The 26,372-nt window shown below is 46.6% G+C and overlaps 1 protein-coding gene across 1 annotated transcript; it reads left to right on the top strand.

Moving 5' to 3' along the window:
* Nucleotides 1-232: 232 nt before the first annotated feature.
* OTULINL (OTU deubiquitinase with linear linkage specificity like) lies at nucleotides 233-23,529 on the top strand. The gene is made up of 8 exons (XM_080682530.1): nucleotides 233-400; nucleotides 16,073-16,232; nucleotides 16,310-16,341; nucleotides 16,448-16,539; nucleotides 17,356-17,505; nucleotides 19,483-19,611; nucleotides 20,796-21,065; nucleotides 21,860-23,529. The coding sequence occupies exons 1-8, from the start codon at nucleotides 331-333 to the stop codon at nucleotides 22,031-22,033; spliced, it is 1,077 nt and encodes a 358-aa protein (XP_080538656.1). The 5' UTR covers nucleotides 233-330; the 3' UTR covers nucleotides 22,034-23,529.
* The last annotated feature ends 2,843 nt before the right edge of the window (nucleotides 23,530-26,372 follow it).

Genomic DNA, 26,372 nt, shown 5'->3' with positions numbered 1-26,372 from the left:
CTGTTTCCCTTGGAGCAGCGCCTGGATCCCGGGAGCAGCCTCCGCGCCACTCGGGAAAAATCCCACGCCCCCCAAACTGAGGTCCCGCCTATCCCCACCTCGCTTCAGCCTCTAGGCCCCGCCCATAGGCCCCGCCGCGGCCTGTCATTGGTGGAACGGCGCGTCCTTCGGCCGCCAGGAGCCTGGGTGGGAGCACCGACCGCCCTCCCCGGGCCCCGCGCCTCCCACCCCCGCCCGCCGCTGGGAAGCGATCCCGGGCCCGGCGGGAGGCCGCCGCGGCTACTGACCCACCGGCCGAGGCTCGGCGCCCGTCCGCAGCGCGCGGCCCGCATGGCGGCGCAGAGGAGCCCCCCGCGGGCGCGGGAGCGGGAGCGGGACCGGCCTGGCGCCCGGGCCTCAGGTGGGTCCTGGGCGGGGTGGCGGGACCCCGGGCAGCCTGGGGCACCCTCTCCCCCGCCGGTCAGTCCCGGGTTTGGGGTAGGAGTCCCGTGCTCGGAGGGGTGGCAGACTGGGGGCCCCTGACCGGGGCGGAGACGGTGTGCACCTCCACACCCTGCAGGATTGGGCCGCCGTCGGGGACCGGGTCGCATCGGATTAGGAACTACGTCTTCGGGAGGCAGAGCTGTTTGGGTCCAGGCAGCCAGCGACCTGCCTCGGCGGGAAGGGCAGGTGCCCGGGAGAGAAGCCGCCTGGGGCGGGGGGGGGGGGCGGCGCGGGGGGGGGTTCCGGGGAGCGGCGGGGTCCCCCTCGGCGTCCCCTCTGAGAACTTGATTGTCGTCGGAGGGAAGTTGATGGGTTTCGCGCGTTGCTGGCAGAGGATGTGGCCCACACCTTTTCTGCGAGCGAGACTCGCTAAACAACAGAAAACTGGCTTTTTAACTACAGTGTCGCCAAGGAAAGAGCAGCAGCGCAGCGTGGCACAGGTCGCTGAGGTCTGGGGCACACCTGGGCCTCGGTGTCGCCGCCCTCTGCGTGGGCAGCGGGGTCCTCACCTTAGAAGTGAAGGTTTTTTCCCAGGCCATCCTTCTGGTCTCAGCTCCGAGAAGATGGGCACGACCACTTCTCCACTTGGAGGACATTCCCCTTTTGTAACTCTGGTGCCCATCCCAGGGGTGTGAGCCCACCGCTGAGTTTGGGGAGCCTGCCTGTTCACTGCATTTGAGCTCCAGGTTCTGCAGCGTTTATGGGAAGTTGGCAGGTGCCAGGTCTGTTCTTGGTCCCACAGCAAACAGTTGGGGGTTTTGCTGTTGGGTACAGTGGAAACAGCACCATTCTGGGAGGCAGGACGTGAGTTTTAGGCATCATTTTGCCCAGGACTGTGTGCCTAGAAGCCATAACCACTCTGGACTTTCCATCCTCACCTATAAAACAAGGGCGTCCTCACCTATAAAACAAGGGCGTTGCGCTAGCTGGTCCCCAAGGCCCTCCCACTCTCAAAAGTTTGGAGAATATACTCATTTTCCAACCTTTCTGCACCTTGGATTATTATAGAATTAGCCAAATATTTCCTGTGGGTGTATTCATTTGAACTTTTCATTATGTTATTTTCTCCCCTTCTCCCTGCCTTATTTTGGCAGAGAAAGCAACGTTGGAAATAGAGGTAGGGTCACAGCTGGAAAAAGCTACCTTGAGAGGTTGAAAGGTTCCTACTCTGGGCTTAACATAATCGCCAGGAATTTTTCCTTCCAATGCACCACGTTCAAGGTGTGCCAGCACTGTGGGCCCAGCAAGAATTCTTTCCCCTGCCCCAGCCTGTGGGGCCTGCAGTTGGTGCGTGGCGGTGGAAGAATGCGATTCAAGGATCAGGTTATGGAAAACTTCTCTTTCCCAAACATAACCTCCGAGGACGTAGGAGCATAGTTTCCCTTCTTTGTCAGGGATGTCTGGAAAAAACAAAGTTTAAAATCACTTGTCAAAGCTAGGCTGCCACAGCTCTTTAACCTACCCCTAAGAGAGGGACCAAGGTTTGCTTTTGAGATAATAGCAGAGAATAACAAGGAATACTTGACAATAGAAAGCAAACGGGCAAAAGAAGAAGAAAACTCACAAAGTGGGCAGGGATGGACAGGGGCATTTGGCAGCCATCTTTACTATTTCTTTTTAAGTGAATGGTGGCTCTTCCTCACCACTGTCCATCCATCTGTCCATCCATTTGTTCAGGAGAATCGTGAGGGAAGACCCAATGCTCAGAGTTTTCGGTGGTGTTCTTAGGAGCCTTGGGCCTCCACGGTGGTCCCTCTGGCTGGCCTGGCTTGCGGGGGGCGGGGGGCGGAGAGCAGGATTGCCCAGTGTGAAATGGGGGACCCATCAGCCAGATCCCCCCACTCCAGCTATCTACGGAGCAGCTCTGCGCCACCCTCCCGCTTTATACACTGTTCTGGGTAAGACTGGTTTGGAGCGAAGCGTCTAATGCTAAACAAAAGTTTAGAAATGAAGGTCATGACTAATGTGTTTGAGTGCTGCTTGTGTGTTAGCTCATTTATTGCCTATAAAGTGCTTAGAACCGTGCGTGGCCTACAGTAAGTACTCAAAGATTAGCTGCTGTTATTATTATCGTTATCTTATACATGAGGTAGTTGTTAATTTTAATCCCCATTTAGGAAATTGAATCACATACAAACTGGTACAAGACCCCCCTCTTCTCACCTAGACTTTTCTGCTAATTAAAAAGTGTATTTCTTTTTGTTGTTGTTGTTAATCCTCACCTGAAGATTTTTTCATTGATTTTTCTGAGAGAGTGGAAGGGCGGGGGAGAGACAGAGAGAGAGAGAGAAACATCAATGTCAGAGAGACACATCGATTATTTGCCTCCCACACATGCCCTGACCGGGGCCAAGGATTAAGCCTGCAACCCACGTTGGTGCCCTTGACTGGAATCCAACCCTGGACCCTTCAGTTCGCAGGCCGACACTCTAACTACTGAGCCAAACTGGCTAGGGTGGAAGGTGTACTTTTTAATGTCGTGGATTCTTTTATTCCAAAGCCATTCAAGGATGGCTGGCTCTCTGTATGAAGCAGACGTTTCCAACCTGCCATGAGCAGTCTGGCCTGTTCCCACGGGGATCACAGGTACCACACTAGGCAGGCAGTTGTGTTCACCTGGTGAGCACTCCTGTGTTAAAGAGAGAGGGCAGATTGGAACCCACTGGCTGGTCAATAGCAAGCGGAGTGATGAGGATTCTGGGGTGTGGAATTCCCCTTCTCAACACAAGTCTGTGCTTAGAATTGTGCCCTTATTCTAGAACCTTATTCCAGTGCCCTCAAAGCCTCACTCTCAAGGAGCAGAACCGGGAGCAGGAGGGGCACTTGCAGTGGGCAGTGTGTGCCAAGGGGGAGGGGGTGAGTAGCTGTGGTTCTTCGTGTGCTAGTCATAACCTTAAGGAGAAATGTTTTCCTTACTTAAAAAATAGTTTGAGCCCTAGCTGGTTTGGCTCAGTGGATAGAGCGTCGGCCTGCGGACTGAAGGGTCCCGGGTTTGATTCTGGTCAAGGGCACATGCCCAGGTTGTGGGTCTATGCCTCATGGGGACGTGCAGGAGGCAGCCGATCAATGATTCTCTCTCTCTCTCTCCCTCCCTCTCTGAAATCAATAAAAATATACTTAAAAAAATAGTTTGAGGGCTTAGGAAAAAAACAAACACTGCGATTAAACACACACACACACACACACACACACACACACACACACACACCCAGGACGCTTAAAGCCAGTGGTCCATAGTTGATGTTTTTGCAGCCTGCTTGCCCTACTTTATACTGCTACTCTCCACCTTTCTGTTAGATAGATTAAATGCCAAATAAAATGTAACTTGGTACCATGTGTTTTAGCTACGTAGACATTCTTGACTGGCACAATTATTAAATTGACAGTGACCTTTCACCTGGCTCCCTGGAGTGGGTGGGTGCTGTCCTATGTGCCTGTAGCACCCAGTGCTGTCCCCGTCATAGGAACAGTGGACATTTTAGTTCTCTTCTTGGTGCTGGACGCGGAAACCATGCCCACAGATAGTCTTATGTAATCTGTCTAAGTGCCACTTTGTGACGCTCAGAATGGTTATGGAATTTGCTCAAAGTTTCCAGCTAGTAAGTGGTGGCCAGGATTCAAACCCTGGCGGCGTGACTCCACCCACAACAGACTCGTAACCACCCGCCTGCTTCCGTCTCCTGAAACAGTGCAGGCTTATACCTGAGAGCACTCTAGTTTCCAAGGTTACCGCATCACACTTAAGCTGCTCTAAAGTAAACTTGGGTTATCATCTTTATACATTGTTGTTGCTCCAGGTAACTCTCAGGTCTGAGGTACAGGAGAAGAGAGATTATGAAAAGTTATCGTTAGCTGCTAAAATTTCCTGCAGGTACAGCTCCTCATTCATGGCTATTGGAGTCTCTGGAATTTGGAGGAGTTATCGGACCAGTTGTATTTGGCCTTTCTCTCCTGTCCGCTTGAATCCTCCGGTTCAGTTGCTTAGGACAATCCATTTTTGAAAATCAAGGTTGTATACCATGCACATTTATTGATTTGTAATTATTTTAATGGAAGAATATTTAGATGTTACTTCATAATAAACCAACAGAGAAAAGTTTTTGTTTACACACTCATTTTGCCAGTAATCTTTTGTTCTAGTCATGCTTCATTTTTCTACTTTTTCATTTAATTGGAGCCAGACTAGACAGGTGGCATCATGTTTAAAATAAGAATATGATAAAATGTTATAGGTCCATTTCTAGGACATCAACGGTACTGTTATTGCTGTTGCTGGCATTCCAAGGTAATAAACGCAAATCACAGAAACTGTAGCACATAAAATGCTATGCTTGCTAAATTCTGAATTCAGAATTTAAGTCATTCATTGTTGGTTTAACCAGATGACTGTTGCTTTGAGTCTATGTGGAATTGTTGGATGATAGGTATGCTGTAATTTAAAATAACTTATTAAGTCTTTCTTTGCTTGCCCTGTTACTGTTTTTTTAAAAAAAACACATATTTTTATTGATTTCAGAGAGGAAGGGAGAGGGAGAGAGAGACAGAAACATCAATGATGAGAGAGAATCATTGATCGGCTACCTCCTGCATGCCCCCTACTGGGGATCGAGCCCACAACCCAGGCATGTGCCCTTGTTGGGAATTGAACCTGGGACCCTTCAGTCCTCAGTCCGATGCACTATCCACTGAGCCAAACTAGCTAGGACTGCCCTGTTATTGTTTTTTAATGAATAATAGGGTTAGTCTTCTAAGAGGGGGAGTAATAAAGTCATTGGAAGTCAGTTTCTCAAGGGAGACCTGGCCCAATTCAGAGAGAAGCAGAATCTCATTCAGCGTCAAGGGTTGACTGTCAAGAAAAGAGAAGCAGGCTGCCTGCTCTTGCCATTACAGTGGACGTGAGCTCCCTGCTCTCCAGGTCTGGGACAGCCTCAGCATACAGACCAGCTCCTGAGTGACTCAGGACCAAGGTGGGCTGGGAGCTGGTGGAGGGAGTTCATCAAGGTACATGCTTGGAACAATTTGTGTCTCCTCCTCTAAGCCAGGGCAGGGAGTGTTCCTCGGAGCATTTAGTCTCCTAAGATTAAGAGAAGTGAACTAAATTCTTTCTTACCTGGAAAAGAGAGAATCTTTCCTTTGGTCTTAGAATAACGCCTGGCACATCACAGGCATATTTGTTGACCCGTGACAAGAAGGCCTCAGCTTTCTTGTGCAATCGCTAAAGTGCCATGAGAACTCAATGCTCTGTGTCTTCCAAGTCGACTGCTAGGACAGGTCGAAAGGCCGTGGAGGAAGCAGAAGGGCTGATAGGAAAAGAGAAGTGGAAGAATTGGCAAGCCAATGTCTGCGTGGGCTGAATATAATCAGTCCCCATCTAGGTATGAGGGGCTGGATGACACTGATGTCAGGGGACAAGATCAGCTCTTTGTCACTTTACTTGGCATTTAAAAAATGAACGTGGGGTTCAGTTTGTAGCTAAGGATTAGTTTGGCTGCTCACGTTGAAATGCAAACGTAGCCAATGGAATTATTAGTGTAAACGTTGGGTCTCAGTTTTGCATCTGAAACAGAGAGAAGAATCATCTGAACTGAGAGAGAGTTTATTAGGTCAGTTTTCTCCATGGTATATCCCAGTATTCAGTTCTGGGTACTTAGCTGATTGTCATGATAGGCCTTGTACAGCCAATGCTTGCTGACCTGCCTGAACTGTCACTTTGTCATGCTTTAATGTTCCAGTGTCTTCTCCCATTTATACCTCGTTGATTGATTCATTCAAAATGTGGAGCCCACAACACGTGACTCCCTCTCGCCTCTGTCCCAGTCTTCTCTATCTTGCTTTTTTTCTTGCTACTTTTTGCAAACTGGTCACCTCCTTGGAAGGCTCTTTATCAAAACTATGGCTCAGGTCAACCTCTGAAGATTGGAGCTCTCAAGTGTCTACTGTACATGCTCAGGGCATAGTTCAGGTGCAAATTTTGAGGAGTATTTTGAGTTTAGTTGACCTTCAGTTGCATCACAACTACTTAAAATCCTGTGCCGTGTGCCCCAATGTGACTACCTCCGACTTAACTCTGAAGCACATTAACATAAAGAGACCTTTAGAGGATGAAGGAAATAGTGGTTAATGGCTTGGCCCCCTGGTGTCTGCTCAGAGGGGAGGAAGCTGAGGTCCAGAGTCGCTCAGTTCTCCAGGACGAGACCCTGAGTTCCCGACTGCCTAGGGCCTGCTTGTTCCACTACCTTCCAACCATCCCACTAGGTGACCACTTCACATTCTCACTTCCTGCTTTCCTTTGTCGTGAGTGTAGTCAAGGGAAGAGAAAACACACTGGTGGCTCACTGTTTCTGACATACATGGTAAAAGTCGGAGGGGACCACCAAGATCAAGGCTACTGGGTAGGATTAGGATGGTGGAATAATGGAACAATTCCAAACAAATGAATCAATTTCTCCCATGTCAGAGCGTATAGGTGGCTCTCCGGGGCTGGAATGGGCTCCAGGGTGTCAGGGGCCCAGACCCCTTCCGCTTTGCTTCTACCATGCATAGCTTCCAAGCCCACAGCTACTCTCTGGTCCAGGATGGCTGCTGAACATCCGTCATCACACTTACATTCCAGCTAGTCTGGAGGAGCAGGGGCAGGGAACACACCCCTCTCAACAGAGCCTTCTGAAAATTGCACACAACTCTTAGCATTCCCTCACATGGCTACATCCAGCACCTAAGGAGGATGGAACGTACTTTATTCTGAGTATGTCCCAGAGAGAGTGGACACTGGCATTTCTGTGTTGCAGACATATGGACTAGATCTGGATTACATGGGTTCATTTTATTTACTCAGCAAATATTTATTAACGGTCCCTAGTGTTGCTCAGCACCAAGAAAGCAGAGAGAAAGCAGACACAGTTGCAGTCCTTAAGACGTTTGCCTACATAGGGAGACAGACGCTAATCAAACACAAACACACTTGTATAAACTGGAACAAGAGCTGTGGGGGAAAGGGACACCGTGTGCTGTGGGAGGAGGTAACAGGGATCTGACCAAGCCTGAGGGTTGGGAATGGGCAGAGAAGCTTTGCCCCCGGAAGTGACACTTGAGCTGAGAGACAGAAAATGAGGGGTGGGAGGTGGCAGGAGTGAGGGAGGAAGGTGGCTAGGAAGAGGAAGAAGTGAGAGGATACTGGGGAGCCCGGGTCAGACCCCGGGGAGCCCAGACGTATGGTGACCACTGTCCCAGTTTGCCTGGGACTGAGGGATGTCCTGGGACACGGAGCTTTCAGTGCTAAAACCAGGAGAGTCCCAGGCCAGCCAGGATGAGTTGGTCACATTAATAGTTGGGTTCTTTTATTATTAATTTCAGAAAAGTTCCTTTGTAGGTAAGCGTGGCTCCCAGCCATAGGAAAACAACAGTTGACTGGTAAACGCTGCCCCTCACATGGGCCAACAGAAGAGGCACAAACCACAGGCTGCACTTGCGTGCAGTTGGATGACACGACCAGTGAGACTTTCCTTGATCTGCATGATTTCTCTTAACTGTAATTTTGGAAATGAATTGGCATGTGATGATATATTGGAGATTACAGAAACAGCCAAGGGTGGAGGCAGCCTTACAACACAGCTGTGTCTCTCAGCACCGGCAATACATTGGAATCACCTGGGAACTTAAAAAAGGACGGGTACCTGGGCCCCAGCCCAGTTAATCGGAATATGCCCAGGGCAGCCAGGCTGGGTGATTCTCTGCTCCTCAGAGAATCTCAGGCGCCTCAGACTCCGTGTGTGTGGGAGTCGCTGGGGTCTTGTAGACACCCTGGACTGTGGTTCTCAGTGCCCAGGTGGTATCGATGTTCCTGCGCCGTAGACTTGGAGTACAGAGCTCTCGTGTGATGTGATGGTTTTGGGCCACCGGCTTCTCTTTAGGAGCATGGACCTGAAGGATCACATAAAGGTAGATGGGCTCGTGAGAGGAGAGAGGTAAAGACTTGGGGGGGGGGGGGGGGGCCTGACCGGTTTGGCTCAGTGGATAGAGCATCAGCCTGCAGACTCAAGGGTCCCAGGTTTGATTCCGGTCAAGCGCATGTACCTTGGTTGTGGGCACATCCCCAGTGGGGGGTGTGCAGGAGGCACCTGATTGATGTTTCTCTCTCATCGATGTTTCTGGCTCTCTCTCTCGCTCCCTTCCTCTCTGTAAAAAAATCAATAAAATATATTTTTTAAAAAAAGACTTGTGGGGAAGACAGGGAGCTACTGCTGTGTGCTTCATCAGTGGTGGGCCCATTCCAACGTCTCGTCTGGTTTCCGGGGATGGTTCCTGGGTTCAGAGACGAGTGGCTAGGAGAAGGAAGAGACAGTGAAGAGTGGCTGGGACAGTGCAAACCATGGCATGTGAGAACTGGTTCAGAGAAGCTTTAATCTAGACGGGAAGAAGCACAGTGGAAGTGATAGCTGCCTTCTAAGTGCATGCTTGTTCGTTGTTTTGAATTCTTGGAAGAGAATCACTCAGTGAAGGCAGTTATGTATGTAGTTTAGGGCACCCTGACCTTGAGTCAGAACACATGGGTTCAAGTTCAGACTTCTTGCTTTCTCTGGGCTTCGATGTCTTCACCTCAAAGATGCGTGTGACAGCTCCTCAAGTGACCACATGCACAGTGAACGAAGAGTCAGCTTTCACCTTAGAGGTGCTTTCAGGCCAGTGGGGACGCGTCATGAATATGCCTACTTGCAGTGTGGACAGGCACAGAGGGAGCACCTGGGCGAGGGAATCAGGCCTTGGAGAGCCAGTGGCATTCCAGTGCCTTCAGCGCAAAGCATTCTGTGATTCTGTGAAAGATTTAAAAGCTTGTCATACAGAAGAGGAATCAGACGTGTCTCATGACCCCAAGCAATAACGACTTAAATTGTGGTTACAGATCTGATCACATCAGCCTTTTGCTTAAAACCCTAGGGGGCTTTCCTTGCTCTTCAGTTAAATGCCATTGTCTCTCATGCGTCTAAAGGCCCTGCTGACCTGAGCCTGGCCCCATGAACTCTGGTCCATCCTCGGGGTCTCAGCTCTGCCCCTCATCTGACACAGGTCTAGGTCAGTTCCCATGTTACCTAGGCTGACAGAGCCACATTCCTTTCCTCTGGGCCCTGGCCGTGGTTGTGCTCCAAACACACCTGGAGGGTCCATCTGTGAATCGCCCCTACAATAGTCTGGTCTGTTGTGTTCACAACCGTAGCATCAGCTCTTGGCACAGGGCCTGGCCTGCAAGAGGAGCTTAATCTATATTCATAGAATAATGATAGGTTTTGACCAGGAAGAGAGAAACATTCCAGAAAAGGAAGTGGACTCCCACGGAAGAGAATGAGTGCCCATGCGGAGAGGTATGTAACACTGGTCCATGAGGAGACGGAGGGGAGACTGTATCAGGGACTGGAGAGTCTGCATCTACGTGGTTAGTGCCTGTGGTTACGGGCACTCTCTCATGGCTGATTGTGTTTCATTTTGTTCCAATTCTCTGTCGTCACTGCTGGTCTCTGCCGTTGGGGAGACTCTTGGGGATCACAGAGGCGGAGTAATTTCCCCGAGGTCCCGCAGCTAGAAAGTGGCAAAGTGAAGGCAGAGTCCCGGGCCTGTTTGGCCGAACCCATCGGCTGTACGCAGCCAGGGAGCCTGCTGGCTGGCTGAAGTGACCCTGGAGTTCTGGGATTTCCCGGGAAGAATTACCTTGCTCTTCAACTGAAGCTTATCCCACCTGCAGCTTTTGTGATTTAATGGTTGGGTGGGTTTTAAAACCCCTCCATGGTTAGACAAATAAACTTACACCTTTTAATATGACGGGTTGCATTTAACACTCCTAAAGATGTGCCCAATAAATAAATAAAAAAAACGTCTGAGCTTTGATGGTATCACACACACACACACTCTCAGTGTTTGGCAAGGACCAGTTTCCTGCTGTATTACCGACACTCCTAGTTTCACAGGAGCCCTGGTGAAACCAGCCCAGTCCCGTGGGGGTTGTGCTAAACGCTGAAGTAGGTTGCACGACAGGGCTGCCACTGAATATCTTGCTGGTCATGACTTTCAAGATAAAAGCATTTCACTGGGTGCTTCTCCTGCTCCGTGATACTGATCTTGTCGTTGTGGGTCATAGTACTTTACTAAGTGGAAAACTGTCGTTTCTTAATTGGGCAGAACTAATACCTGAAATGCACAAGCATCCAGGAAGTCTTTTGACTTCACCATTTCAGCGGTTTATTAAGAGGACATTTTTTCTGAATATTTCTCCCCTAACAGATATGAAAACAACCGTCTATGGTTTTTACAAGAGCCAAGACCATTTAAACTCAGTTTTTCACACGGCCGTGCCGACCCTTGGAAAACCTCTGATAGTCTCCCAGCGCTCCCAATTATTAGAGACCTTGATGGCCTGTCAGGATTTGTTCTGCATGTCCATCATTCTGTTCCCACATTGCCGAGTTTGTTTGGACGAATGCTTTGTTCTCGAGCCTCTGAGTTTCTCACACTGACCTCTGAGAGAGCTGGCCCACTGGGGAATGGAGGTGGGCCACCTGTACATCCCAGGGCTTGTGTTATTCTGTGTCCTGGCCAGTCCCCGACACCAGGATGCGCTGACCCCGGGGAGCGTGGGTGGTGGCACTATGGTCCTGGACAAGCTGACGGGAAGACATCACACCACCAGATCATGAGCTCCCTGAGGGCAGGCTGCACGTATTTCTTTTTTCCTCCCCGCTTAATCCTCATATTCTTACTGATGACGTTCCAACCAACCGAGCCACCTGGCCAGAGCAGGCTGTGTATCTTTCATGTCACTTCACTGCCTGCCAGCCCAGCGCCCAGTCCACATGGGAAGAAGTATAAGCAACGGGTGAGGGGCAGGGGAAGAAGGTCTTCCCAGGCCCTTCCCTGCCCGCTTGGCCCAGTGTACTCCTCTCTGCGGCACCTCCCTCCCTTGATCAGAATCACCCAGGAGGAGTTATGTTTTTCAAAGGGATTAGTGTTCCATGACACAGCTCAGAAAAGTGTGGAAAATTTACCCAACACCTCTGATGTGCACGTGTGTGTGTGTGTGGTGTGTGTGTGTGTGTGTGTCCTCCCCTCAGCACTCCGCCCCCGCCCCCCACTGCTTTGCCACAGGGGGAGTTACAGCTGTCTGGGATGGCAGCTTCCCACCCCCTCTGTCTGCTTCCTAATCCACCTTTCTTCCATCTCCTGGTGATTAACCATAACATGGCATTGCGGCAGAGAGAAATAGCTGGTGTATTTATTAAATCAAGTTTAGCACTTTTTACCTTCAATGTTTTTAGCAAGACGATTTTAATGTATGTATATATCTTCATCCCCTGAAACTGCCTTTTAGCTCAGGCTTAATTTTCCCCTCCGTGGCCCACTCGGTAGCCCTTGACCCACCATCTCTGCTTCAGGGGAAAGTCCCCGGGCTGGGAGTTCAGTGACAGAGGCCCCAGGCCCTGCTGTCCTGCAGAGATGGGGAGGAGAAGCAGGGACAGGGGTGGCGGGGCCATGGGGAGGAGAAGCAGGGACAGGGTGGCGGGCCATGGGGAGGAGAAGCAGGGACAGGGTGGCGGGCCAGGGGGAGGAGAAGCAGGGACAGGGTGGCGGGCCATGGGAGGAGAAGCAGGGACAGGGTGGCGGGCCAGGGGGAGGAGAAGCAGGGACAGGGTGGCGGGCCATGGGGAGGAGAAGCAGGACAGGGTGGCGGGCCATGGGGAGGAGAAGCAGGGACAGGGTGGCGGGCCATGGGGAGGAGAAGCAGTAAAGGGCCTGGAGCAGTGTGGAAGGTCCAGGCCAACCAGACGTTGAGGGAGCTTCTGTGAGAGCGAGCCTGGGCTCCCGGGGGGTCTCTGCATGCTCACCCGCTTTCCGGCTCTTCAGTGTCTTTTAGTTTTGTTTTCAGGTGTTTTTCTTTTTTTTCTTTCTTTTTTTTTTCCTTTTTGGTTTCCTGTTTGAATGTTTGAATTATTTCAGCATTGGTACATTTTAGAGAACGGAAAAAAATTCTAAGTAGAATTTTACCACAAGAAACGGTGGCATTTCCCCCCCCCCCCCCCCCCCCCCCCCCCCCCCCCCCCCCCCCCCCCCCCCAGTTTTAGTCTGTGGTCTCACCTGCCATATATAGTCTGAGGTCACAGATGAGATTTTAGTCTCAGCCGCGTTGTTGATTTCAGGAGGTTCTGGGAATTACTCAGGGGAGTCTTTACTGAGTGTAACTTCTGACAGGGTGGGTTGGGGTCTCTGGGCGTGTTTGAATGCCGATGACGGGGGCAGTGCAGTGTATGAGACCTAGTTAATCCGCTTTCTCATATGGTAGAAACACCTGGTGCTTGTATATAGCACCTCATTTCAGCCACCACCCAAGTGGTCCAGTCCGAAAGTATTAAAAAGAAATTTCCATTTTTGTCACTTGACGAGCCCTAGAGGATCAAATCTGCAATTCCCAGCAGTGCTTCTGTTTCCTGCGTGGTCTTGCCACCCTCACTCCCTGGCTATTCTCCAAAGCCGCCTGCCGCCCACACTCCCTTTGCTTCTTGCCCTTGCTCTGGCTGTTCTCTTTATGATGTCGAATGACTGAATCCCTGGTGGTGGGACCTTCTCTCCCTCCCTACGGGTGTGTCAGGTCCCACGAGGCCAGTTCCGTGTTAGGGAGAGGACTTCTCCAGGGTGAGGGCGCTGGGGGAGGGGGTGGTGGGCAGACAGTTGCTGAGTTCTCCGTGGCAGGCCCACAGAAGGGGTCCCCGGTGAAGACTCTGACATGGAGAATTTGATTCACTGTCAGCTCTGCTTGAGGAAATGAGATTTGACTTAGGGCATCATCAAAGTTGGGGGTCACGATAGGGTTTGCGAGGCCCCTAACTTACGGTGTTCCCTGTCTGCTGTTTTGAGTGGTCATCCGGTTATTGACACATACAGGAATTTTTAAAAAAAATTCTCTCTTTAAAGGCTTTATTTGCAGTGGCAAAGCTGATTGGAAGATTCCTCAGCTACGTAACTCAAAGGCAAGATAACCTGGTTTGAGTCATTTGACCAAAAACTGTGGGCCCAGCAGGCAGAGGGCCGCGGGAGTTCAGGCTTCTGTGCTAGGCATGCCTGAGAAGGCGGGATTGAGCCCCATGTGTTTTTCTGATAAGTTGATACTATCACCCTTTCTTGGGTTGTAGGCAGGGTTTCATTTTGAGCATAAGGACTGGAGGCCAGAGAAGTGTGTGCGTGCATGCATGTGTGTGTGTGTGTGTGTGTGTGTGTGTGTAGGAGCAGGGAGAACCATGGCTTGCAGTGGGTCCCGCTGGAGGCCTGGGCAGCTGCTCAGAAGGCCCTTGTGTGGGCCTCAAATCAAATACCCTAGTGGCCAGATGGTGACTTAAGGCATGCAGCGGGTCAGATGGAGTCTGACACGTGAGAGCAGAGCCCCTCCGAGGGCGCAGCCAAGCCCCACCTGAGGGACCGCAGGGCTCTCCAAGTCCATGGACAGACGAGACCGCCCAGTGGGAGGCAGGCAGATGCTGTGAGGGGCTCTTCACAAAGGAAGAAGTGCAGACTGCTGTGATAATTCATAGCTGGTGTGGGATTCAGGGAAATGGGCGCCCCAGGGCCCGGGGTGGGAGTGTTAATTGGCAGTGTTGTTTTGGAAGGCACTTTGGCAACATCTCTCAAAACTAAAAATGTGCACACCCTTTGACCCAGAGTTTCCTCTTCTTGAAATTATCCTAAGAGCTGTCATGACACAAGGGCTGTTGGAGAATGTTTGTCTCAGCAATGTTTGTAAGTAGAAAATGGAAACAAGAAAATGTTTATCCATTAGGCAATGGTTAGGGAGGTGATGATCTGTCTTTTACTGAAATGTTATGCATTCTTTAAAAGGAATATTGTAGCCCTGGCCAGTGTGGCTCTGTTGGTTGGAGCGTCATCCCGTGCACCGAAGGGTTGAGGGTTTGATTCCTGGTCACGTGCCCAGGTTTCGGGTTCAGTCCCCAGTCAGGGAGTATACAGGAGGCAACTGATCAATGTTTCTCTCTCTCTCTCTCTCTCTCTCTCTCTCTCTCTCTCTCTCTCTCTCTCTCTCTCTCTTCCTCTCTCCCTCTCTCTAGAATCAATGAAAAACATATCCTCAGGGTGAGGATTTAAAAAAAAAGAAGAATGTATATCTATGTAGTGATATAAAAAGATGCTCAACGTATAATTTGATATGGTGTTGATATGAAGAGAAAAAACAAATCTTGTGCAACATTCCATTTTTCTAGAAAATGTTTATGACTACAATAGGAAAAATTATGCATGACAGACAATATTCTAGTTCTTATGCGAATTTAAGGACTTACTAAAAATATTTGCATATACCAGAATTTTCAAAGTTGGGAAATCAGACTGAATTAATAAAAGTCTAAATTATAGATGTAAAGCAGTATGGCTCTACATTTTTAAACAATTCATAAGAAGTTTTACTAAATTTCTAGGTAGGAGTAAGTCTATAATGAATATTTAATCAATTCTAAACAATAAACACCTGTTAAGTAATAAAATAAAAACAATATGTATTTTTATTTGCTGGTAATTTTTTCCATTTCTTTCTCTCCTGGTAAATTCTTTATTGAGAGTGTAACTGCACATCAAGGATGATCAGAAATGCTAAAAGTGTTGACTCCAAACTGATGAAGCTTTTACTCCGTTAATCACTGGAATTTTCCTAAACCCCGTACTGCGGGAGAAACTGTTTCACAATGAACCCCAGGAGGTTTGGCCACCGTTCAGAAGTCCTCTTCCTCATTTGGGCTTCAGCATTTTACATGCGCAAACATAGTATCCTTAGGAATCTCCACATTTAGTGAAATATTGCAAGCGCCCGGTTTGAGCTCTCCAGGCCTGTCAAGCGCCCCTCTTGTCAAATCAGGAGTGGGAGTGTGGACCCAGCAGCACAGCTGTCTCCACGGCTCCTAAGGGCCGCTTGCCGGCAATGATGTCTGTGCGCCTGCTGTTTGAGTTACCCATTCCGTGCGGTACGGTGATGCCGTGATATGGCCTGTTCTGATTAAGAATATCATAGTGGGCAGAAGTGGATGGTGGCGGCATCACTAGAGGCCCATGCTGTGATTGTCCCCGTCCCCCATGTGCTCGGTGTCCGGCCGAATCCCTGGCATCACTGGATTTTTAGCACCTAGCACGGCGCACTGTGCTGGCTCCTAGATCATTTCATTCCGTCTTGCCCCAGGGAGGCCAGTGGTTTACCCCTACTTTACAATGAAGACAAGCCACGTTAAGAGGGGTCAGTTTCCCGCGGTCACACAGCAAGGTTAGTAGGAGAAGCAGGCTTTGGGCTCAGGTCCTAGGCATTCTGAAACCCACGCTCTCTCTGTTTCCACTCTTCCTCTTGAATTTTGGGAACAAAGCTATTCTTGTATATGACACTGATTATATAGGAGAACTCGGCGTTTAATTTTTCAGATTGAATTTTTGAACGTTGTAAACAGTGTTTATGTAAATCAGTCATAGACACTGCAGGTAAAAGTATCTTTTTTCCCCCTTGAACAAAGCAAACTTATGGAATTGTGATGTGATTTTTTTTTTTTCAATTACATTTTTGTAGGAAATGACCAAGTTCACTCCTGGGCACTCGTCACAAGCCACGCCTTAGACACCGCGTGGGGAATAGCAAAGGGGTCTGTGATGTTGGCGGTTTCCTTTCTGGTGGCCACCTTCTGCTACTTCCGAAGGCTGCACTTCCATTTAGGGCACCGGCTGAAATGGTAGGTGGTTGTAGCATCTTCAGATTTTTAAATATCCTTGTCCCAGTTTTGGTATTATTATTTCCTTTATCTTTTAGGTGGAGTGGATATCTGCAAAGAAAATTCAAAAGTAAGTGTTTTCATGCATATCTTTCCTTATTTTTAAGGTGCAGAGAGGTTTCAAGAAGGAAGAGGAAAGGGAAAATTAACTGCCTTTTCTTTTTCCTTTGGTTCAGGGAACCTCAGCGTGGAGGCGGAAGTTGATTTACTCAGCTATTGTGCAAGAGAATGGAAAGGGGACACACCCCGAGCCAAGCTGATGAGGAAGGTGTGTCTGTTTGTCAAGGTCATGGAAGATGGAGAATGTGTGTGAAAAAGCCAGGAAACAAACATTCCGTTCGCTTTATGGATCCAGTCGATACCACATGTGGCACAAGGGACAACGGTGGCTCTGATTTAAAAGCTAAACCGCTGCTAGACCGTTGGCTTTGAGCCTTTTACCTACAGCCAGTGCCTTCCAGAATGGGGGTGAACTCAGTCTGTGATTTCAGAAACCTCAAAATCGGCTCTTTTCAGCTCTCCTGGCCAGGCCTGTGAAACCTCTGCACAGGAGGGGAGATTTCTGTTGTTGCAGGAATCAGTCCCCTTAGCAAAAGTATTTAGAGGATTTTTAGAATTTTCCATTGGCTAAGTCTTGGTAAACATCCCCAGCAGCGCTGCCTAGCCTTGTCACTAGCAAAAGAAGAAGGAGGAGGAGGAGGAGGAGGGTGAGGAGGAGGAGGAGGGAGAGGAGGAGGAGAAGGGGGTGGGGGGAAGAGGAGGTAAGTGGAGCATTTGAAGTAGTTCTTAGCATGGTTTTAAAGTGTACAGCGTTTTCCACTGTGATCAAGCTGTCCGTGACTTCCCCACAGGGACATTCCCTGGCCCAGGGCTTCCAGGAACTTGCTGTCTAGCATGGCACCATCTCTCTACACACAAGTCACTTTGAAATGACATGTGGTCCAATGCATCACTTGTAATTGTTTTTGTTTGTATTGTCTGCGTTATTGAGAAGCACATTTCACTGAAAATGAGTTGAACTCACTTTCCTTAACTTCCTATCCAGTGGACTTTAAAAAAGAACTTTCTCTTTTTGTGCCACTAGGCTTATGAGGAGCTGTTTTGGCGGCATCACATTAAATGTGTTCGACAAGTAAAGAGAGATAACTACGATGCACTGAGATCAGTGTTATTTCAGATATTCAGCCAGGGCCTTTCTTTTCCATCCTGGATGAAAGAAAAAGACATTGTTAAGGTATGTCCTCACACAGGAAACACGTGAGACCCACCTTGATGGTGACTGTAACACAGCCACTCCGGGCCTCCTTGTGGGCGGCGGCCAGGCGTGCAGGGTGGCCCGAGATTGAAGGAACTCTGAGAGATCCTTTAACCAGGTCCTCTGTCTCTCATGTCCGTTTGCTAACAGACCATCTCAGAAAGGTAATTATACTCAGTTTTGTTTTTAATGCCATTGAGAGAGGCATCTGTCCTTTATAAGTAAGGTGGGCTACTAAAATTCACTTTTCTACTATAGTTGAGTTTTGACAAATACATACAGTGTGTAACTGTTACCCCAAAGGTTCCCTCGTTTCCCTTCATAGCCAGTCCTCACTCCCAACCCCTGGCAACCACTGGTATGTCTTCTGTCCCTGCACTTTTACCTTTTCTAGAATGTCATATAAATGGAATCATCCAGTGGGTGGCCTTTTGAATCAGGGTCTTTGACTTAGCATAATGCATGTGCAATTCACCCAGATGGTTCCCCAAATATGCTGCTGTTGGTTCCTTTTTATTGTTGAGTGATGCTCCTTGACATGAATGTGACAGTTTGTTTATCCATTCACCAGCTGAAAGGCATCTGGATTGTTTCCAGTGTTTAATACTGCGAATAAAGCTGTGATAAATGTTCCCACAGAATCTTTATGAACATACATTTGCATTCCTTTTGCGGGGGATTGTTGGATCTTAGGGGTGTGCTTACTTTATAAGAACCTGCCCACTCATTTTTCCAGAGTGGTGCCGCCATGATGCACTCCCATCTCGAATGTGTCAGGGTGCCAGTTGCTCCACGTTCTCACCAGCACTTGGTAGTGTCGGGATCTTTGTTTATTTCTTGTTTGTTTCAGTCGCTCTAATAGGTATTCGCTAGTGTCATTCTGCTTTTAGTTTGTATTTCCCTGATGAGTTATGAGGTTGAGCTTATTTGCAATCCATATTATCTTCTTGGAAAAATGTCTGTTCAAATCTTTTGCCCACTTATTATTTTTTAACTGATCGAGTTTTGAGAATTCTTTATATATTCTGAATGCAAGTGCTTTATCATATATGTGATTTGCAGATATTTTCTCCCAGACTGTGCCTTGTCTTTTCACTTTCTTAACAGCGGAAGATAGTACCTTTTGATGATAACCTGAATTTTTATTTTGAACGCAGTATGGTTAATCTAGGATATACATTTAAGTTGGAGGAGCAAAGAAATATATATATATATTTAGCTACACATGTTCTATTTTCTTAATGTTTTTAATTTTGAATTGTTTTTATTAGTTTCATTTTATCTAGCAAATACCTGACAGGCATACGAAAGGTGCTAGCCTTCTTGCACAAGCTGAGTGGGTGGGAGATGCATGGGATGTGTACGATGGATCAGATTCCTACGTGTCCCATAATCTTATTTAACCCCAACAAGAATCCTGTAAAATTGTCCTTGATTTACAGTGGAGGGTGAGGCTGAGCGGTTAAATAATCTGCTGGTTGAGTCACCTCCCAGCTGGCAAGTGGCAGGGCTGGGTTTGAACACCAACATGCGTTATTCTAAAATCCACATCTTCCCAAATATACTATGTTGCTCTAACATTGGTTAAATATAAATTCTAAAGGGATATATCTAGGTAGTTTTGGAAATGTTTTATTCAAAAAGTTCGTTTCTTAGACTTAATTTTTTATTTGTTTTGTTTTAACTTGTATGGTCATAGATACATTCCTATTTATTTTTTGTATACTTAATCTTATATTTAAATTTTTATCAGTTGTGAAATTGTGAATTAAGAATATGCTCCATATCACAGAATCCACAAATCTAAAAGAAAATGACTATATAGTTCTCCTTAACTGTAGTCATAGCCTTTCTAGATAAAGATTGCTAAATGAGATTATGTGCTGTGACATATTCCAAACTGTGTGTAATAAACTTGGAGACACCAATCACTTTTGGCATCTTTTTTTTTCCAAGCTTCCTGAAAAACTGCTCTTCTCACAAGGTTGTAATTGGATCCAGCAATACAGCTTTGGTCCTGAGAACTATACAGGTTCAAATGTGTTTGGGAAATTGCGTAAATGTGTGGAATTACTGAAAACACAGGTGAGCGTTTGGCGGCTGGGGTGAAAGGCTAGAAATGAAAGCATCCGTCCAAATGTGGCCGCTTTTCTCTGATGTCAGGCCTATCTCTTTATGTCAGCTAAGTGGGATATGCAGGCAGAAAGCTGCTTCCAGGAACCGACGGTTTCTTCTTGATCTTCATTCCCTTTCGAGTGATGAACGAGAGAGAGCAATGTTGCTGTTCTACATGATAGTTAGGCCCGTTATGGGCTAAGGAGCCCTCAGTGGGCTGGCCAGGAACCTGAGCGGTCATGGGCCTTTGTGTCCCCAGAAATATAAGGTGAAGCTCCAGACAAGACGCTCAGAAAGGCCCTTCTGGAATGCGCCCTATTAATAACTGGGCGACGGCCAAGATGTTATCATTTGACTCAGAGTTTTCCCTGCCTTTTAACCATTTGTAAATTCAAAATATCGTGGCAGTTAACTGGCTAATAAAAACAGATTTGGGGTTGTTGGAATGAATTCTCCTTGGGAAACACCATAACTTTTCTGGGTCATACTGTTCTTCTCTGTAAAAGAGAACTGTACATAGTATCTACCCTGTACGGCTCTGGTGAGGATTCCACGAGACAATACACGTAGAGTGACTTCAACTGTGCTGGTACCGGTGGGTTTAAAGCGCTGTCGGTGTATCACTGTTGGCCACTGGGATAGCCTTTGCCTAACCCAGCCATCTTAAGCAGTTTTAGGAAACTGACTTGCTTAGTATTTTACCTAGTGGGTGGTGCTTTTGTGAAAAACTACTTCATTGAAACTAGTTTGTTATTATAAAAGTAAATAATTGCTTATGGTTTTAAAAAGTCCACATCAAAAGATATAAAATGAAAATTTAAAGTTCCATTCCCCTCTATTAGTTTTATTTTATAAATACTTTACAAGTTATGTTGCCCTGGCTGGTTTATTCAGTAGTTAGAGCATCAGCCGAAGGACTGAAGGGTCGCAGGTTAAATTCTCGGTCAAGGGCATGTACCTGGGTTGCAGGCTCGATCCAATCAATGCATGTGTCTCTCTTACGTGGATGTTTCTCTCTCTCCCTTCCACTCTCTCTAAAAAAATCAATGGAAAATATCCTAGGTTGAGGATTAAAAAAAAAAAAAAAGGTTATGCAGTGTTGAGTACGTTCAGCCTTACCCTTCTAAGTTTCACTTTTGTGGCTGTGTTTTTAGTGGACTGAATTCAGTGGAATTAAAGATTATCACAAGAGAGGAAGCATGTGCAACATCCTTTTCTCTGATGCCATTCTGGAATATAAGCTGTATGAAGCTGTAAAGTTCATCATGCTGTATCAGGTCACTGAAGTTTATGAACAAATGAAGATGAAAAAGGTCATTCCCAGTCTTTTCAGACTCCTGTTTTCCCGGGAAACGTCATCCGATCCTTTAAGCTTCATGATGAATCACCTAAATTCTGTAGGCGACACCTGCGGACTAGAGCAGGTACATGGGGCAGAAGAATTGTGTGTGTTTGATCACGGAGGATATTGGCAATCCTTGAACACGTAGGCGTTGGGTGTTTGCTTTCCGCAGTGATAAGACCAGCTGCACAGAGTGGTCGGTTGGTATTATTGCCCCTGAAGGGCGGAAAAGAAGAGTAACGAGCCTCGAGCTCCGAGCTGGTTGCCGTGTGCCCTTCCGGCCCGGTGCTGGGGAGCCTTCTGACCTCGCGGGCTGCCTCTCAGTTGATAACAGGTTCTCCCACAACAGAGGTGAACCGGTAGAAATTCCAGTCGGAAAATGAGATAAGGTTTGGGAAAGCCTTCGGTTACTTACTGCAGATAAATAGAAATTATTGAATTTTTTTCTAAATCCAAAAAAAATACTTTTATGTCCTCATAGAAAAGGATTTTGTTTTGTTTTGTTTTGCTTTGTTTTTCCAGAAGGTGCACAAAATCGTCTGCACTTCTTACATAAACTGATTTAAAATGATATAACACTGGTAGGAAAACGATGTGATTTTTATTATGAGCATTCCTTTATTTTTTATTAGATTTTTCCCCAAACAGCTTTCCCTGTGATTTCTTCATGCTAGTCTAGAGAGATGCTCCTCCGCTTGTCCCCTGCCTTCTACGTAGTGGACATTTGTCCCTAACCCCGTGCCCACGCAGTGGTCCACGCGTGGATCTGTCAACAAACACGCTATGTCACAAGCTGCTGAAGAACGTGCTCCCGCGCTGGGGGGAGGGCAGGAATCTGGAAACGTGTATCTGTGACCTCTTTCGTCTCTTCCCCAGATTGATATGTTTATACTTGGATATGCCCTTGAAGTGAAGATAAAAGTGTTCAGACTGTTCAAGTTTAACTCCAGGGACTTTGAAGTCTGCTACCCAGAGGAGCCACTCCGAGAGTGGCCGCAGATCTCCCTGCTGACCGAGAATGACCGCCACTACCATGTTCCCGTCTTTTAAGTCTGGCGTGGACTGGGCGCCCGCCAATGACAGTGGTCACACCTGCCAGTAAAGTGTTTCTGGAAAACTGCAACTAGTGTTGCAGCCACCGAAGGAATGAGGACCTTCTCTGGAGTTACAGGTACATGGGACGCAGCCGCGCACAGGTGGCTTTTCTCTGTTTTTCAGTGATTTCCTCCGAAGCAGCTGCACTAACACATTTGGGGGTCGTGGTTTGACCTCGTCCATAAGGGCTGTGGTCACTTCACACATGGTGGGCCTTGACAAGCATGAGAACATTTAATTTGGACAAGACCAACAACAGGAAAACAGAAAATGAGCAGGTTTTCCTACTAACCTAGAAAGAATGAATTTGTTTTCATTAAGAATCTTGTTTTTGGTTGATTTTGGATCCTCATAAACATGGCCTTATTTTATAAGCATTAGTTTCCCAGGAATCTATGGTGTATTGATTTTCTAGAACCACTTGATTAACTGTAAAATTATGTATACACCCATTTGTATACATGTATAGTTTTATATCTACACATATAAACACATACACACAAATGACCACTACTTGGTAATGTTGTACAATTTGTTTTATATCTTTTTGCATTTTTTATTGTTGCATCTGGCCAGTTTAATATGTTTTATATAGATAAAAATGATAAATTCTGTAGATTAAGGAACTGAATGACAGTTACTAGTATTAAACTATCAGGAAAATATTAAACTGTGGTGTATTGACATGTGTATTTAATGTGTGGCAGATAGAATCATGCCCCCCTTTCTCCGCTTTCCCAGAAAGATGTTTCATCCTAATCCCAGAACCTATGAATATGTTGGGTTAAACGCAGAGGAGAGTCAAGTTGCAGGTGGAATTAAGGTACTAGTCTGCTGACCTTGTTATAGGGAGATTAGTCTGGGTTATCCAGGGGAATCCAATATAATCACAAGAGTCCTGACAAGTGGAAGAGGGGATTGGAAGAGTGTCAAAGTCAGAGGGAAGTGAGAAATCCGAAGGACAGTAGAGAGAAATGCAACATGCTGGTGTTGAAGATGGGGGAAGGAGCCACAAGCCAAGGAATGCGTGCAGCCTCCGAAGCTGGAAAAGGCAAGGGAGAGGACTCCCCTGGAGCGTCCAGAAGGGAACACAGCCCTGCCAGTGCCGTGAGTTTAGCCAGTGACACCTGGGCCAGACCTCTGACCTCCAGAACTGTAAGATAATAAATTTGTGTTGTTTCAGTAGCTGTTTTCGGGAATGTGTTATAGCAAGAATAGACAGTTCTCAGGCTAACTAATTTTGGAAATACTTTTCTAGTTTATGTTGGTAATTTTTATTTTGGAGGTACTATGCTAGTCTGTTGTGAATTTCAATAAATACAAAATAACTTTTCAAATCTTGGCTACCGATATACTGGCCTCCTTGATGTGTTTGAGGCTGACGTTTTCTCGCATTTTCACAATGCTTCTACTATAAATAAAAAAAGGTATGGTGAATGCTGTGATGTACGAAAATAACATTGACTCTTGAATAATCACCTGTGTGTCCTACATAAGCCAGATGTCTAATCGTACATTGTGTTCTGCCTGCTGTCATTTTGTTTTCTGGTTGGAGAGTAAATAGCTCCGACCACTTTGCATTGCTCTGAGAGCCACACAAACAAAACAGGACCTCTTGGTTAATCTCTACAGTCCTTTCCTGCCTGGAAGTGTCTATGGTTTTGCACAAGCCCTGTCATGTAATTGACACTGTTGGAGGTTACCCCCTGATGCATTACAGTGACCTGGAAAAATGAACTCTACCCTTTGTGTTGACAAACAGAGCAGACGAGAGCCTGCGTGGGCTGTGACTGACACTCCCTAGGATTGCTGCTTCTGACTTCTGGCATCTGTATATTACCGCTCGCCTTGCATTCCCTTATCCAGTGTCATTATTTCCTCATCCACCCAGGATTGAAAGAGAAAACTCTTTCACAGGGATTGGCAGCCTGTGGCTCTGTGACATGGCGGCCCACTATGTCTATACTTCACTGTGCACTGGGGCACAAGTCAGAGTGGGGCAAGAATTCTTTAAAGAGAGGGGCAAGACCAAATTGTAAGAACAGGACATTTCAATACAACGAAAGGAAAAGGTAAAGGAGACCTTTAAATAGTTGCTATTTGGGGGAAGGCATCAACACAGAGAATTTTAAGGGAGGAGGTATTGGGTGGTTTTATTTTCAATTCAGTTGTATATTGAATGTAACAAACTAATTAGGAGGAACTGCATATAAATTAGCACCACTTTCAAATGCCAGCAATTAATTGGAGGTGAATTGCCTGTGTGATGCCAACATTTAGTGTCTTTCTAACATTATTTGTTTTAAATTAGAAAATTATAGCAAAAATGAAAACATATGCCATTGTCTTTTCTGATTTTAAGTGTTTCTCTCAAGTGTTGGGCATATGTGTCCATACTGAGGGGTGGTATGAATATTAGTATAATTTACCATTAGTACATAAAATTTACCATTTTAACCATTTTTAAATATACAGTTCAGTGGCATTAAGTACCTCCTCATTGTCGTGCAACCATCATCACCACCCATCCTCAGAACTTTTGTTATCCTCAAGACTGACTTTTTATTTTCTTTTTATTTTTTATATTTTATTGATTTTTTTATAGAGAGGAAGGGAGAGGGATAGAGAGTTAGAAACATCGATGAGAGAGAAACATCTATCAAGCTGCCTCCTGCACACCCCCTACTGGGGATGTTCCCGCCACCAAGGTACATGCCCTTGACTGGAATTGAACCTGGGACCCTTCAGTCTGTAAGCCAACGCTCTATCCACTGAGTCAAACCAGTTAGGGCAAGACTGACTTTTTTTGATAGGAGGCAAGTTTAATTCTCCTACCTGGTACCTGTTTTTGGTGTTTGTTTTCTTTTGTTTGTTTTTAATTTTATTTTATTTTAGAGAGGAAGGGGGAGGGTGAGAGGAGGGAAGAGAGAGAGAGAGAGAGAGAGAGAGAGAGAGAGAGAGAGAGAGGGAGAAAGAGAGAGAGAGAGAGAGAGAGAGAGAGAGAGAGAGAGAGAGAGAGAGAGACATCAATGTGAGAGAGACACATTGGTTGGTTGCCTCCCTCATGCATCCCAACCAGGAATTGAACCCGTAGCCTTTGGTGCACTGGGAGCAACTGTGGCCAGGGCAGAGCTGAACTTTTTTTTTTTTTAACTCTTCACATTATCTTTATATCACACCCTTCTAATTCTGAGTATTTCTTTTAGTGCAGATGTCCAATGTAAGGGAGGTCTAGGTGATCAAATAGATCAGGCTAATCATGTTTTGCTTCCTCTCCAAAGTAAAGTAATAATCACGGGTGGCTTCTGGTTTCATCCTAGAAATACTATCATTTGAAAGCTTTTTTCAAGAAACTGTTAGTTCAGGGCCACCCTGGTGCCTGGAATTTCTTGGATGTGGATCTTCACAGTCTTGACTGAAAGTCATGTCCACCCACTGGGGAGCCAGGGAAAAGCCCAGCACCTTCTCTAGTGCGTGGAGAGCCCTAGGCCAGGCTAGTGCAGGAATAGCTCGGACCAGGGGGCACTCATGTGTCGTTTCCAAGGGCCTTCCTGCAAATGCATTTTGGATGGAAATATTTGTTATTGTTATATATCAGATGATTTTCTCATATTGTAGTGAGATCAGAGAAAGACCAATTTAATTTTGTCTAAGCTGGTTGGTCTTGGGGAGGAAACTATTTAACTTCTGAGTTCTCTGAAAATGTGAATTCTACACTAAAGAAGGTAACTATTTTTAGATTGATAACTAACCTGGTATGTGAAAACCTATACAAATTTGAGTAAAGGGGTGATTAATCCATTCATCTTAGTTTTCTTTAACAGTCTATTGAGTTTCTTGTCACAAATTGAATATTGTTGCAATATCATATTATTGACTATTTTAAGTATATTTTATCTGTAGCCATACAGTTTTCTTTAAATGTTATTTTTGTCACAATATTTTATAGTCAGACACAGAATAAGTGGGTCCAAATTGTACAGTCACTTCTATGTTATTTGTTCAAAATAGTTGGGTCATCCCTCAATTCATGTCGGCTTCATTCCTGACAAACTCCTGTAGTCCAAGAAAATGAAAGCTTGTGTGGATTGATATTAATGTCAACATGGTTTATAAATAATGGAAAAACCACTCACTCACATATTCAACAACCCCTAGGCCAAAGTGCTCAGTAGCACAGCCAGAAGTTATGCCATGTGTCTTCATGTGAAGATCCCATGAAGTGTATGAGTGAGGAAGCGAGAGCTCTGATGAGTGCGGTCCTAGCCGTGTGGACGAGTCGGCTACATGTGGG

This window comes from Plecotus auritus (assembly GCF_963455305.1).
Source record: "Plecotus auritus genome assembly, chromosome: 7".
In the NCBI taxonomy this organism is placed as follows: domain Eukaryota; kingdom Metazoa; phylum Chordata; class Mammalia; order Chiroptera; family Vespertilionidae; genus Plecotus; species Plecotus auritus.
This window is presented reverse-complemented; position numbering and strand designations above follow the sequence as displayed.

Coding starts and splice junctions, on each gene's coding strand:
- OTULINL (XM_080682530.1), top strand. CDS start 331: ATGGCGGCGCAGAGGAGCCCCCCGCGGGCGCGGGAGCGGGAGCGGGAC. Junction 16,540..17,355: donor GAGCCAAGCTGATGAGGAAG/GTGTGTCTGTTT, acceptor TTGTGCCACTAG/GCTTATGAGGAGCTGTTTTG. Junction 17,506..19,482: donor AAGAAAAAGACATTGTTAAG/GTATGTCCTCAC, acceptor TTTTTTTCCAAG/CTTCCTGAAAAACTGCTCTT.